Genomic DNA, 14,054 nt, shown 5'->3' on the forward strand with positions numbered 1-14,054 from the left:
GAAAGTATGCAGATTATAACACTAAGTACTTTCACATTTTGGCCAAGATTAGAAAGATCAGGGGGAATGGATCACAGATCAAACTGTTTTAAAGTCTTTGGCGGTTAATCATTTTAACAAGCTTTTCCAAACCACTCATATTTTTAGCTCGTTCAAAAATTCGGGTTTGAGTCCTTGTAAAATCTCAGATATGGATAGAACAAACCTTATTAGGGAAGTTACTATTGATGAGGTCAAGTCCAATCTTTTTAGTATGGACCCCATTAAGTGTCCTGGTCCCGATGGTATTCAAGCGGTCTTTTTTCAGAAACATTGGGATTCCTTAGGGTCTAAAGTTTGGAATTTTTGTGTGGATTGTTTTAGAACCGGAAAGATACCTCATATTATTAATGAATCTTATATTTCTCTTATTCCGAAGAATGATAATCCCTCTCTTATAACTCATTTTCATCCAATCGGGTTATGTAATACTATCTATAAGTTAATCACCAAGATTATTTCTTCTAGAATAAAATGTTTTTAAATAGAATTATTAGTCCTTTGCAATCCAGTTTTATAAAGGGACGGGGTATTGAAGATAATGTCATTCTGATTAAGGAAGTAGCTCACTTTTTTCATAAATGGAGAAAAGGTCAAAATATTTTTGCATTGAAGCTTGACCTAACTAAAGCCTACGATAGTTTGGAGTGGCATTTTATTCGTGACACTTTAATGTGGTTTAATTTCCCGGATCAATTAATTAGGCTTATCATGTGTTGTATTACTACCCCGTCTATTTCGGTCCTGTGGAACGGTGAAATTACTTCTGCCTTTAAACCTACTAGGGGAATTAGACAGGGGGACCCCCTTTCTTCTTACATTTTTGTGCTGTGTCTAGATCGTCTCTCTACTTTAATTGAAGAGAAGGTTCGAATTAAGGAGTGGCAACCTTTAAAACTCACTAAGTCAATTCACATTTCTCATGTTTTTTATGCCGACGATGTTTTCTTATTTGGCAACGCCACTAGGAATAATTTGGATGTTGTTTTAAATACCTTGGAAGATTTTGGCACCCTTTCTGGTCTTCGTCTTAATATTCAAAAGTCTTCTCTAATCTTTCCTTTGAAAATGAATCATGTTGTCAGGAATGATCTTTCAGCTGGTCATGACTTTAGAGTTACTAGTTGTTTTGGCAAATATTTGGGTGTGGATATTAGGCCTAATAAGCTCAAAATCAGTAATTTTATGGGGCTGCTAGATAAGACTATGGATCGTATTAGGGGTTGGCAAGCTAAATTGCTCAATATGGCTGGGAGGTGTACTCTGGTCAAGTCTGTGCTTAATTCTTATCCTCTCTACTCTATGCAAACTAGTATTCTACCATGTAGTGTCCTTAATCTTTTGGAGAAAATTTGTAGAAAGTTTTTGTGGAATAAGGTGGACAGGTCGCATTATGTTCCTCGTACTAATTGGGTGCAGTTACTAAACCTATGAACTTAGGTGGTTTGGGTATTAGGAAACTCAAGGAGTGGAATTTGGCTTTTATGGCGAAATTAGGTTGGAAAATGATAAATAATCCAGAAAAATTGTGGGTGCGGGTTTTCAATGATAAATATTTAAAAACGGCCAATTTTATGGATTATTTACCGTCTTCTACCAATTCGCCAATTTGGAGAGATATTTTAAAAGGTCGTCGGATTTTAGCAAATGGTTTGATTATGGGGATAGGAAATGGGAAAAGCACTTCTCTTTGGTATCATCATTGGGTTGGAAATGAACCGTTATATAAGCTTATGACTAGGGATGTCCCGGATTCCAAAGCCCATTGGTTTGTCGCCCACATCATTCGTGATCATAAATGGTACTTGGAGGATATTAGACACCTTATCTCTGAAGATATTTGTAACTTAATTCTAGCTACTCCTTTGTCTAATCATAATGAAGAGGATTTTATTCGATGGAGATTTTCTAATAATGGCAACTTCACCATAAAGTCAGCTTATTTCTCGATTTGTGAGCCTCTCTGGAACCCTAACCCTAATTCCTTTAATTGGAAAACTTTATGGAAAGTTAAATGCCCTTTTAAATATAAAATGCTTCTTTGGAATGCAGCTCATGAAATTCTGCCAGTAGCTGAAAAAATCTCGCGTTTCATCCCCAACTTAGTTCCAAGCTGTACTAGATGTGATTTAGGTGCTGAGAATCATTTGCATCTTTTTCGAGATTGCTGTGAGTCTAGTATAATATGGAACTTTGTTTTTCAAAGAATCAGCTTTGCAAAGAATATCAATCTAAGTTTGTTTTTTAATAGTAATTGGAGTCAGTGGATCTGTTTTAATATGTCTCAAGGTATGGATTGGAAAGTTCTCTTTTGCGTTTGTTTTTGGCATCTTTGGAAATCCAGGAATATGGCAGTCTTTGATCAAAAGATGAAAAAAGTTTTCTCCATTTTTAACTCAATATTCGTGGATTTCTCTGCCACTAATCTCATTTTGCAGGGTAAAGGAAAGGCAAAAATTAGCCATGCTGATAGGCTAAGCAAGGCTTGGAAAGCACCTTCAGAAGACTACATCAAGCTCAATACAGATGGAGCCTGGAAAGAAATTAACAAAGCAGGTGGTGGGGGTGTTTTTAGGAGACCTTCTGGTTCCTGATTTTTGGGTTACTCCTGCAAATATTTCTCTATTTCCCCCTTGGCAGCTGAACTAGATGCTGTTAAGGATGGATTAATTATGGCGGAGGAGTATGGAATCAAGAAGATAGAGGTTGAAACTGATGCTATCTCTTTGAAGGTTATGCTGGATACTTTGGATCAGAATTATCATCATGAGTTGTCTCCAATCATCAATGATGTTGTAAGCTTGTTAACAAAATTTGAGAGTGTAGAGTTCATGCACATCCCAAGAGCAAATAACACTGTTGCACATGAACTTGCTGCATATGGAATGAATATGTTAGAGAGAAAGAAGGTGCATTTTGTTGTCCCAGAATTTGCAAAAGTCGTTTTTGAGAAAGACTTTCACATTATCTCCCCTCGTGCTGGTGTTGAGGATCCTTTTCCACCTATTGAAGATGATGGAGAAGTGCTGGAGGTAAACGATTCAACCATGGTGGAGGATATGGATACCTCATAAGATCACTTCTTGGTAGGCTCTATTCCAATCTCTGTGAGGCAGGATGGAGTAGGCTCTTCTTCAGGTGCTCATAACGAATCAGACTTTAATGGAAAGAACAAGGATAAGGGGAAAGCCATTCTGCTGGAAAAATAGAATTAAGGAGTCTTTCTTTCTTCACCTAGTTGGATTAATCAGTGAATATGTAATTTATGTGTTGTTTGTCTTTTGGACCCTAGGTGAAGTTTTTGGTTTGAACGTAAGTAGGCTTAGCAATAGCTATAACCGTATCTTTTGGGCCGCAAGTTTTTGGGTTTGGGCCATTGTAGTTTGTGAACTCGTCTCCGCTGCTGCGGTTTAATCTAATATAATTCTCAGTTGTGTGTTAAAAAAGAAGTCCTTTCTAAAGTAATTTTTACTCTTGTTCCAAACTTTTAAAGGAAAAAGTATTCCCCTTGATCATTTCACCTGTAATACTTCCCCCCATGAATAAGTAAACCCAATACAGGCGACCCCTTTGCATATTGCAAAACTAAGTTCAACGTTTGCAAATCGCAAAGATAAGGCACTAAAAATGAAACATCAAGTAGTAGTGGTATTATTATTGCAAATCACGCTACGACAAGCGATAATGCTAAAGGGAGGAAGTTCATGCATGCTAAATTACCCGACAGAGAAATTACCAAGTCAACAACGTTTAGGTCATTGACTTAATATTTTATATTGTTATTGCTTAAGTTAGATAACTAACAAACCAAATTGAAGGAGTGAGAACCCAATGAAACTTTAGTTCCACACATAGCTACTCCGTATTTTAGAACATTGTTAACCATGTGCAAAAAAAATCACCATCCCTCTTTCTCTCCCACTTTCTCACTCATCATTTTTTATTTTTTCCATTAGCAAAAAAAATCTTTCATCCCTCTCTTATCCATAAGCAAAAGAAAAACTCCTCACCCCTCTTTCTCTACCCCTACTTCTCTCTCTAATACCAACAATAATAATAAAAAAATAAAAAAATTTAGAAAATGAGTAATTAAATTTTTGGTACGTTGTAAATAAGCAAATTAGAGAGAGAAATGGAAAAAAAATAAGTGTTAAATTATATAAAAATTGATGCCTAGTTGTAGATCTTGAATTTTTATGAATGATGGTAAATTTATTTTATTTTATTATGAATCAGAAGTATAAACAAATTTCCTTTGAAAAATAGTACTCCGTAGTTACATGATTTTTTATGTCATGCCACATGGCGGATTTAGATTTGGTGAATTTACCAACTCCAAATCTAAAAAATCCCCTAAGAGCAAAATTTTCCCACCCATTAACACCCAAATTTTGTCCTTTTCCCCTTATTTCTCCCCAAGTGCAAAAAAATACACACCATTAACAATGCTCTTAGTTGCATACAAACCATATTTTGCACTTGAGCATGAAACTATGCCAGTATGCCACTCTTGCGGTCTTGCCACATTCATAAACATATCTGCCATACAGTCTATCGCCTGGTATTAAAAATAAGCAAGTACAAATTATATAGAGTAGCAGGATTACAAGGGTCTGTAAATTGAGACCTACACTACCTTCTTACGAGTCACTTGGGTCCAACTTTGGTTGTGTCTGTTCAACAGGTAGCCGAGTCTGAACAACGAAGCATGTGCTTTAGTAGATCATGGAACGACATCACATGAGAGTGGAATTTACCAAAACTGTTCGTTAATTAGTGTCACATGAGATTTCACCTATGCCATCACAGTAAAAACATTAATTTACACAGATTTAAAAACTATACCAAACTACAACATGATGAAACTCCAAATGTCCCTTCTTTCAGTCATTTCTAAATTTTTCTGCCTGGTTACTTCTCTTATGAAGTTATGAGACCTACAAATTGGAACGGGTAGGGCCGGGGGAGGGGGGGGGGGGGGACAATCGTAAATTGTTGTAGGCTCGAACCTGTATACATTCAGGTTTTCTCAATCCTAAGTTGCTGTAGTGAATCTGGTCCATAAAGGAAGACACGCTTTGTAGTCTGGTATCTGAAAACTACTACTCCCTTGTATGCTGCCCTGGGGACAGCATCCTAAACCAACAAAAACATTATAGTCATGTACAAGAAGTATACTTTTCAAACTGTCTCGATTAAAGGCACAAAACCATTAACTTGCATTTACGGAGCTCAACGGGAACTGCTCGGCATGCAAAGCTTGTTTATAGCAGGATAAACAGCTTCAAATTACAGCAAACACAAACAAGCTACCAAGATTATGGAAGAAAAGTAAGTAGCAACGACTCTTCCCACTGATCATACCAGGATATAACATACCTAACAAATATCCTTATTGGCAAGCTACTACGATGAACAATGTCGGAATTTCGACACGAGGCAAAAAAAGGTAATGGGAGAAAACAAAAGATGAGGTGGAATTGAGAATGTTTTTTCTACATCAAATAACCCGAGGCCTATATTAACTGAAAGAAAAAAAGACTGGACAAGAGTTGGGGGGAGGAGGGCGCTGAATAATGCCTGCAGTGGTGCAGCCTTGCCCTTACTCGGAAGCAACGGTCTGCTACTTCTAAGAATAAAAGGTGCAAGCAGTTAAATGAGCCCTTTAGACCATCATATAGCCAAAAGCCAAAGAAGAGAGAACCCTTAAAAGCAAACAAGTTGATTAAAATAGTATACTAACAAGCATTTAAATACATATTAGTTTAACTAATAACATGTTATCTTTATTGTGAAGAGAACACCGAGGCATGGCCCAGAACGGAAATTCAATACTAATTCTAATTGGAGGAATTGGAGGCATGGGGCAAAAAGTAAGAGATGTAATTTCTAAACAAACTATGAGCATTAACATACCTTCCATTCTTCAAAAATACCAAACTGCCTGGCTATGCTTTCAAACTCTGGCTGATCCGAATACTTGATGCGTACATCGCCATCTACACCATTGGCCTTCACTACAGCATCAGCACCATGGATTGGTTTAGCCTTTTTCACAAGGCTGGCAAAGTATTCCAAATAGTTGTCCTGAACATCAATTGATGAGATTACATGAAAACTGAAACAACATTGGCCTTCATAATAGTTGCAAAATCTACACTGAGCCAAGAACTCAAATGCAAAAAAAAATCAGTATTCATGATCTTGTTGCTTAAGTTGACTCGAGAAGCACAACAGTCAACAGATATTATCTGCCTGATAACTTGTTGGTGCTGTATAATCCGTTAATCTAGTTTAAAGGTATAAACAACTTAACAACAAATCGGTGTGGTTAAGTTGGTTAGACTGTTACCTTTAAATTAGATTAGTGGATTATACAACACCAACAAAGTTATCAGGATGGACATCTAAATTAGAATTCACAATAACGTCCTCAAATTTATAAGCATCCAAAATCCATCCTAATAATAATACAGACTTAACAAGTACACCTGTAGGAAGGTTCTAGTGTAACTAACCTCCACCAGGTAGCTTAAATCCATTGACTTCCACTTAACCTAGCAGAAATGAAGACCACATGAGGTAAGAAGTTGAACGTTAGAGAGAGTTTAATGGTGTCTTTATTTTCTTTTTTTTTTTTTTTTGGGGGGGGTGGGGGGGGGGTCACACCAACACAGAAGATAAGCACTCACATTCACATCATTGAGTTTAATTGGCGCAAGATATTGGCTGAAAAACTGCCCTAGACTGGAACCCTGCGGAGAAATCATTAAGAGCTTTTCAATAAGCAGTGTGGAATTCATTCTGAGAATCAAAACATAATGTCACATACAGTTGATATTAATGCTCAAAACAAACAGAGATCTAGCGGCAATGTCAGATGATAAGTATGCTAACAATGCCTATAACCAGCATATGGATAAAGCAACAACTATAAATAGTAGTATATTTTACCATTCAAGTCAAAATTAGACCAACTTGATAAAAGGGTGAAAGTAGAAAAGATTAAGATTACATCAATGGAATGTCGAACTTGCAGCAACGATAAAGCACGGATACTCATACTCCGTGTTTCACATTTCAATGATGGAAACTAGGCAAGTAAGCCAGCTAAGAATACATGTGTTTTTGTTGACTATTCTTGACTATAAAATTCAGTTTTTGATGATAAATAGAATTCACTAAATAGGAAAAAATAGATTTAATGACAGTCAGTTTCTAAACATACACAGTCATACAGATGCTACACCAATGTATACCATGAAACTTTAGCTTTGCTGATAAAAAATAAAATGTCAAATGCATATCAAGTTTAAAGCATGAAAAGCGTAGGTTAGGATCATACATGCTCACCAAAATTATACGTTCTGCAGACTTCTGGTCTTATAAATTGTCGACCCTTGTGATTCTCTTTAAGTCTTAACCAATCATCCCAATAAGTAGAGTTTTTGTCAAGGCAAAACTTATACATGGATCAATTAAAACGTGCATGAACCAATTAATGCAAAAGAATGCACAAGATGAAAAACTAAAACAAGAAGGATATGCCTTGGGCCACTTTGGTGATAACTCATCCCATGTCTCTTTCGACAACATCCATCCAAGCCCAGGAAAGAAATCAGATCGATAAAGCACATCTGCATAAAAACACAGAAAAGATTGATGAAACAGGTCTGTGCATAGATTATAGGAAAAATACACAATAAATTAAACAAGCAACAACAATTACAGTAAGTTCTCAGATATTCCTTACAATTAAGCGACAAAGAACTGACATACTATGCACCACAATGGATACAGCACGCGTAGACTCCAGCGGCTTTTGACAGAGCAGAATAATTTCATGGGTACATCATTCTAGGGATCAGTAAGGAATACAGAACTTACAAGGGTCATGCACAAACTGCTTTTGTCCATTATCATTCCAGGAGGAAACAGCCATGATTGACCTATGATTCACAAATTAGCAGCACAAAGCATGAGTTAAGCAGTTTAAGAAGGTCTACAGAAAAAAATATGGTAAAATTAACTGAACTTCTATTATCATACTAAACCCTCGTTGAATAAGTAGCTTTTTGCAAGTCGTCAATTTAGGTTACATCCAAAGATATTGAATAACTTGAAACATTAAACACAATAGACAATAAGAAACGTGCCTGTCTCTGTCAAGTAAACCTGCTGCAGCCTCAAAATACTCAAAAAAATCAGGGGCAATCTCCATGTCATCTGCATTTGACCATAGAGGTGAACATCAGCACAAAGCCAATTCTCTAGTTAATTACACTATGGGAAGGCACATGATTATGTATGCAAGACAGCATGATCAAAGTATTATTGTACCTTCAAGAATGACCACTTTGCTGAAATTGTGCTTGTAGAACAACTTGTCCAGTGCCCACTTATAATGACCTGGAAGAAGCAACTCTTTCAACCTGATGAAATAGATTATTAATGACACAAATCAATATCAACCGGTTCTTACGTGCAATTTTATAGTATGCAATCAATTCTCCAGGTCTCTCTGTACGGATAGCTTCATAATCCAAGTGCTGCAATGAATTAAAAGAGTATTAGTGAAGTATAATTTTAGAATTAGTAGCCACATTCTATATTTTACAAAAATGTGGGAAAATTTGCATAGTGAGAGAGAGTAAACTAATACAGTACCCAGGGGTGAGGGAGGAGCATCTTCAAATCTCAATCTCTCATTCATCTAATCAAACCTAATAATCTTGCCAATTTTAAACCAAATGAATGGTGTCAACCCAAAAAAGGTAATCCAAGTTCAAAGAACATATTTATTTGCTGTCAATTGGTCACTAATACAAAAGGCTTCAAAGATAAACCCTTTAATAGAAAACCTTTGGGCATTTCCGTGATCCTTTGATTTGTGAGAAATATTTTGCGATACTAGAGTCATGAGAGAGCATAAAAAAATTAATTTAGAGTGAGAATGAAACGTGTCTTTCTACTTTCATGTTTTTATACATGCATAATATAAACTTATATAGAAACGAACAGAAAATAAGTGAAACAAATCTAACTCATACGAGCAGGTGACACGGCCTTGCAGATTACCTCCCCCCTCCCCCCCCCCCCCCCCCCCCCCCCCCCACAAAGAAGAAAATAGTGCCAAACTTCACATAAAACATCTAACTGACAATTGAAAACAATATGTACTAACTACCACATATACGGTGGTGCCATTCATTAAAGGAATAAAATACCTGCATGTAGGTTATTTGATCATAACTCAGTGCCTTGCTTTTGACTTTTGAGTCTGGTCCATCCTAATAGCATTACCAATATTACATCTTAAATCTTCTTCAAACCAGAAAATAACATACTATATGAAAACATCACCCAAACAAATAACCCAGAAATTTACCTGGGATACAAAAAGTGGGTACTTCGATGCAACAGAACCATGATATCTGAAATGATAGTGCTCTAGTTAGCATATATATAGCACTTAAGCACATTCAACAACGGATTATCAGAATCGACACAGTTGATTTCAAAAGGCAAACTTGGATTTTAGATCCATTCTAACACTAGACATACTTCAATATTGAATTGACAGTTCTTTCCAAGTAATCAGCACGATTGCAGGCCATCACCACAACAGCTGCCACTGGCACCTAATGGATTCAGTAGACAAGAAGAGAAACTTGATCAAGTACTCAACGACTACTTCTGAAAAGGGAATATAAGTGATTGCTCCATTTGATTTGAACCTCTAGTTTCTCATTCAATCTTTGAAGACCTTTTCCTGCAACATCATTAGACATTTGCTCGGACATGAGGCATCAGGCAATAAACCATCTAGAAAACATATCCATTGAAAATCCATGCTTCTAAGTTTTAACTTTTAAGTACGAGTTTGAAAGAGGAAGCAATATGATATTTTCACTTACAGAATCAAATACATTGACCATGCATATTTATAATATAACACATGAACTAAAATGCAATTGCTAGAACCTAGAAACCATTTTCTGTAGACTGAGTCATGCAATATACTTAAAACTCAGAATAAGCAGGCAAGAAAACCCCCAGTTCAAAAGAGCAAATGACTCTACAGGGTAGCAGAGAATGGAAAAATCAGGAATCAGTAAGTACATACTCTCAAGATCTCGGACGAGAGCTCTCAGGTGGACAGTTTCTTCATCTCGGCGCTTTTTCTCATCTAAAATAAAAATAATAGTTTTATTATTTGAAAACAGATAAATTAGTCAACAAAGCAAGTAATTTTTCAAATTAGCGCAACAAATAATTGATTTACAAGTTCACATCTGTATTCTCAAAAGCCTATGATAGAGTATATGTGCATTGTTGACCACTTAACCTCTTCAGACAAAGACAAAATAGATGATATTTTCACGACCAAAACTTAACTTTATAATCACATAGAACAAGAAAGATATGTATATGATAAAATTACAATTTTCAATAAGGATAAATAAGAGAGCAACCGACTTCCAATAAAATTCAACCATATCCCTGGAGAACATAGTTGATATTCAGTGTAGCTACATTCTACAAAATGCAATATGTCCATCTGTTTTCAGATAAGTTTCCTTCACAAGGCTTTTCGAGTAACCTTGCAAAACAAATAACTATAACCAAATAATAATAATAATAAAAAGCATAAACAAAAAAACAAAGCTTTATTTCCAAAAGAATGAGGTCGACTACATGAACCAAGAATAATCTTCTGTGTCCATCCACAAAAACCTTCTTCCATTCGCTTATATCTTGCGCTGCATGCTCTTACAAGCCCATTTTCTTCATGTCATTTTTAACTCCCTCCGTATAAGTCAACATCTTTTATTATCCCCATTGTCTCAAGATTCCCAACCCCCCACCTTCCTTACCGGTGCATCCTCTAACAACATATCACAAGCCCAAACCAACATAGCCGATTCTCCCTCATCTGATTCTTAATATCCACGCCAAAAAAAAGAGGAAAACAAAAAAAAAGAGAAAAACACACAAGCACAGATCAGAAAAATAAAAAATCTATGCTTATCTCAAAGTTGACATGGACAAACAAGACTCATGAGCATCATTTGGCAATACAGTCTCTTCATCACAAAAAGTAAACTGGTAAAAGTTTGGAGAACCAACACAGTGGGGGCCATTAGCCTACTCTCCAAATGTTCCCCTGCCACTATTCCAAATTGTGTACCACAACCTTTTACTGCCCATTTTAGCTTAACAACCTCTGGACTCGGTGGAAAACAAAGCACTGTCACATTGCTCTAACATACGTCGAAGAAAATGGGGAAGGATGATGGAGCAAATTCTCAACTACGGTGGAGTAACAACAAGGGATATGAAATTCGTGAAAATTTTCAGTATCAAGTTCTTTCTTAACAGTTTATGCTTTGCCTATGCAGGATCTTTGGGTTTCAACCATTCTGTTTTATATGCTTAGCTCCAATTAAAATATTTCAGTTTTATAACACTGCTCCAGGAGTCCAGGGCTATTAATTTTGGAGCAGATTTAGTTTTACTTTTTTATTCCCATTCAGAATACATTTTAAGCAAAAAAAAATGGCAAAAGACAAAAAAAATTCAGCACAGTGAGAAAACCATAGACTGTATATGATAAAAAGGAGGTGACTGAAACCTAAAGAAGGCTACACCAAAAAATAGCACACCTTTTAATGCTACAATCTGTCCTTGTTGCATGCTTATTTGATCAATATATAACCGTGTCTGTCTTGTACAATAATTCTCCGCCTCAACCTGGAAAACGAGGGCGGTGGGGAAAGAAATCTTGATTAGAAAAGTACAAACAAACACTGATGAAATCGGTATGTTTGTCTTCTAGTAGGTTCATTCAACATTCAAACTACTATACCAAGATAAATGTTGATGCATAGAAAACAAAACAAGGTTTCAACACCAGCATACCATAAAGAGTTGCCATGCTAGAAATGCTGCAATACATAACAATGTACAATCATGACAAGTAGGTGAATTCCCCAACTTAGAATTGAGAACTTCCTAAAGTGGATTCCATTAATATCCTAACTTTTGGAAGGATTCGGAAACAAAAGTTGATTGTTTTACTATACAAGTAATTTCTATTTGCTAGACGCCCAAAGAAAGACAAAAGGAAGATGGAGGAGAAGAAATTCAGAAGAAAAAAAAAGAACAGAATAGCATCCCCAATTAAGATCGATTGCTCTAAGCAGCATAATTATTAAGTTGTAACCTATTCTTAATGAATAACCTAATGCCCTAAGATATCCGCTCATTTCAGAGATTGACAGTGTGATCAAAACATAAACCCAAAATTCCCAAACCTTATTCTAAATAGATGCCTTTATACCTATAGCCTCGAAGTCAACAGATTAGCAACGGTAAACCCACTTAATTTTCCTTTAGCCCCTAGAATGAAATCAAAGACTTTGGTCACTAATCCAGAGACAACATCGTACTGAGTTTCTACTGCTAAAACCCGAATTTATTGCTTTTACAAACTTTAGGAAATTGATTTGTCAAACAATAAGGTAAGGTTCCTAGCTTCTGCCAGATAGTGCCACCACAAGATCAAAAAAAAAGGAAGAAGAAAGAGAACAAAACTTAAAAAATATATAGAAAAAAGGAAATTTAATAATGAAGTCAATACCATTTTAAGGTAACTCAAATTAGAATAGAAAAAATCACACACAATCCATTATTAATAACAGAAGCATCATGAATTTTAAACAATGTCCACGTACCGCAGCAGCCAGGCGATCAGCATACTTCGATTGTGTAGCAAACAGCCGCATCTAATACAGAAAGAAATAACATCAAAGACACACAAATGTTAACACTCCACAACTCTTACAATTTATAGATGGCAATGACATTCAGAATGTGGCAATAAACTCTACAAACTTCAATATGTTGAAAGCTAAACAAAAACCGACTTTCACACCAGAAATTGGAGGCGTTAATGTTATCGACTAGATATGCTCACACTAGCCTGATCTAGTAACACCAATTTGGAGTCACCATCACAAAAGCAATTAAACCGTACATCATTTCAAGAGATATTAATCTAGCAATAGTAAACAGTGATAATTGCTGGAAATACCGGTGAACCTGAACTTAACTCTTCCTGCTCGGAACTCACACCGACATTTACCGGGCAACAACTCAATTGTAGGGCCTTAATTATCAAAACTTCCCAGTTATAAAATGCAATTAATAAAACCCCTCTTACAGTCTTACTCCGTCTCTTAGCTTGAAGCAACAAATTCCACCACACCAAAAAATTCCGTCAACGGTTTTTCCAATACATATCAGTGCACTCAAATCATCCCAAATAAATCATAAACAAAAGGAAAGTACTTGCTCAATTAACGAACACCTAAATTAATGTAAATATAATTAATTGCTTAAAGGATGAATTTAGGGTTACAAAGAAGTTAGAATTGAAGGAAATTGTTCATGATGCGAAATTAAAATTGTTTAATTACCTGGATGAAGATAAATGCGACGGCAGCAACGAGGAGAAGCCATCTGAAATCGCAAGAAAATCTCGCCATTTTAATTTTTTTTGGAATGATGGGAGGTTGAAGTTGAGAGTTACGATGAAATGATCAAAGGCTTCTTCATCAAGCTTTTGAGGCAGATGAGTACTTTGATCTATAATCTGTGATGAGTAGTTGAGTTCTAAATTTCTAATGGAGCTTGGTAGACTGAAAATTTTCAAGTAGGGAGACTTCAAGACTTTGTCGTGTGTTTTGGTTTCCACTAGATTTGTTTCTTTTTGTTTTTCACTTTGTTATGCAAGATGTTTGGACATTAGGCATGCCAAAGGCCCAAAAGGTCGTTCTATGAAATTCTTCTAAGGTGTTATTGTATTAATTTCAACTTTAATTGTATTTGTCCATATTCTGTTGAACTTAATTTAAATTCCATTTAGTTTAGTTCAATTTCATTCAGTTACATTCAATTCAGTTTAAAAGAATGGCACTAATAATAATTATTATTTATTATTCATTTAGTTC

At 35.9% G+C, this 14,054-nt stretch overlaps 1 protein-coding gene across 14 annotated transcripts; it reads right to left on the reverse strand.

The window, feature by feature from the left end:
* Positions 1–4,240: 4,240 nt before the first annotated feature.
* LOC110793324 (alpha-1,3-mannosyl-glycoprotein 2-beta-N-acetylglucosaminyltransferase) lies at positions 4,241–13,825 on the reverse strand. Of its 14 annotated transcripts, none has more exons than XR_008932373.1 (20): positions 13,521–13,823; positions 12,777–12,827; positions 11,706–11,793; positions 10,166–10,228; positions 9,777–9,811; positions 9,604–9,680; positions 9,428–9,473; positions 9,267–9,329; positions 8,522–8,588; positions 8,380–8,448; positions 8,196–8,265; positions 7,927–7,988; positions 7,586–7,676; positions 7,385–7,478; positions 6,732–6,794; positions 6,558–6,596; positions 5,956–6,126; positions 5,049–5,175; positions 4,676–4,733; positions 4,241–4,578 (listed from the first exon to the last, which is right to left on the reverse strand). XR_008932373.1 is itself a non-coding variant. In XM_056842903.1 (19 exons), exons 1-18 carry the CDS (start codon positions 13,587–13,589, stop codon positions 4,680–4,682), a joined length of 1,272 nt encoding a protein of 423 aa, XP_056698881.1. In that variant the 5' UTR covers positions 13,590–13,825; the 3' UTR covers positions 4,241–4,578; positions 4,676–4,679. The 14 variants fall into 14 exon arrangements, 8 of the variants coding, with proteins under 8 accessions (XP_056698881.1, XP_056698880.1, XP_056698879.1 ...); XR_008932372.1 differs by having other exon boundaries at positions 4,241–4,590; XR_008932371.1 differs by having other exon boundaries at positions 4,241–4,597.
* Between the last annotated feature and the right edge of the window lie 229 nt (positions 13,826–14,054).

This window comes from Spinacia oleracea, chromosome 4 (genome assembly GCF_020520425.1).
Source record: "Spinacia oleracea cultivar Varoflay chromosome 4, BTI_SOV_V1, whole genome shotgun sequence".
Lineage (NCBI taxonomy): Eukaryota > Viridiplantae > Streptophyta > Magnoliopsida > Caryophyllales > Amaranthaceae > Spinacia > Spinacia oleracea.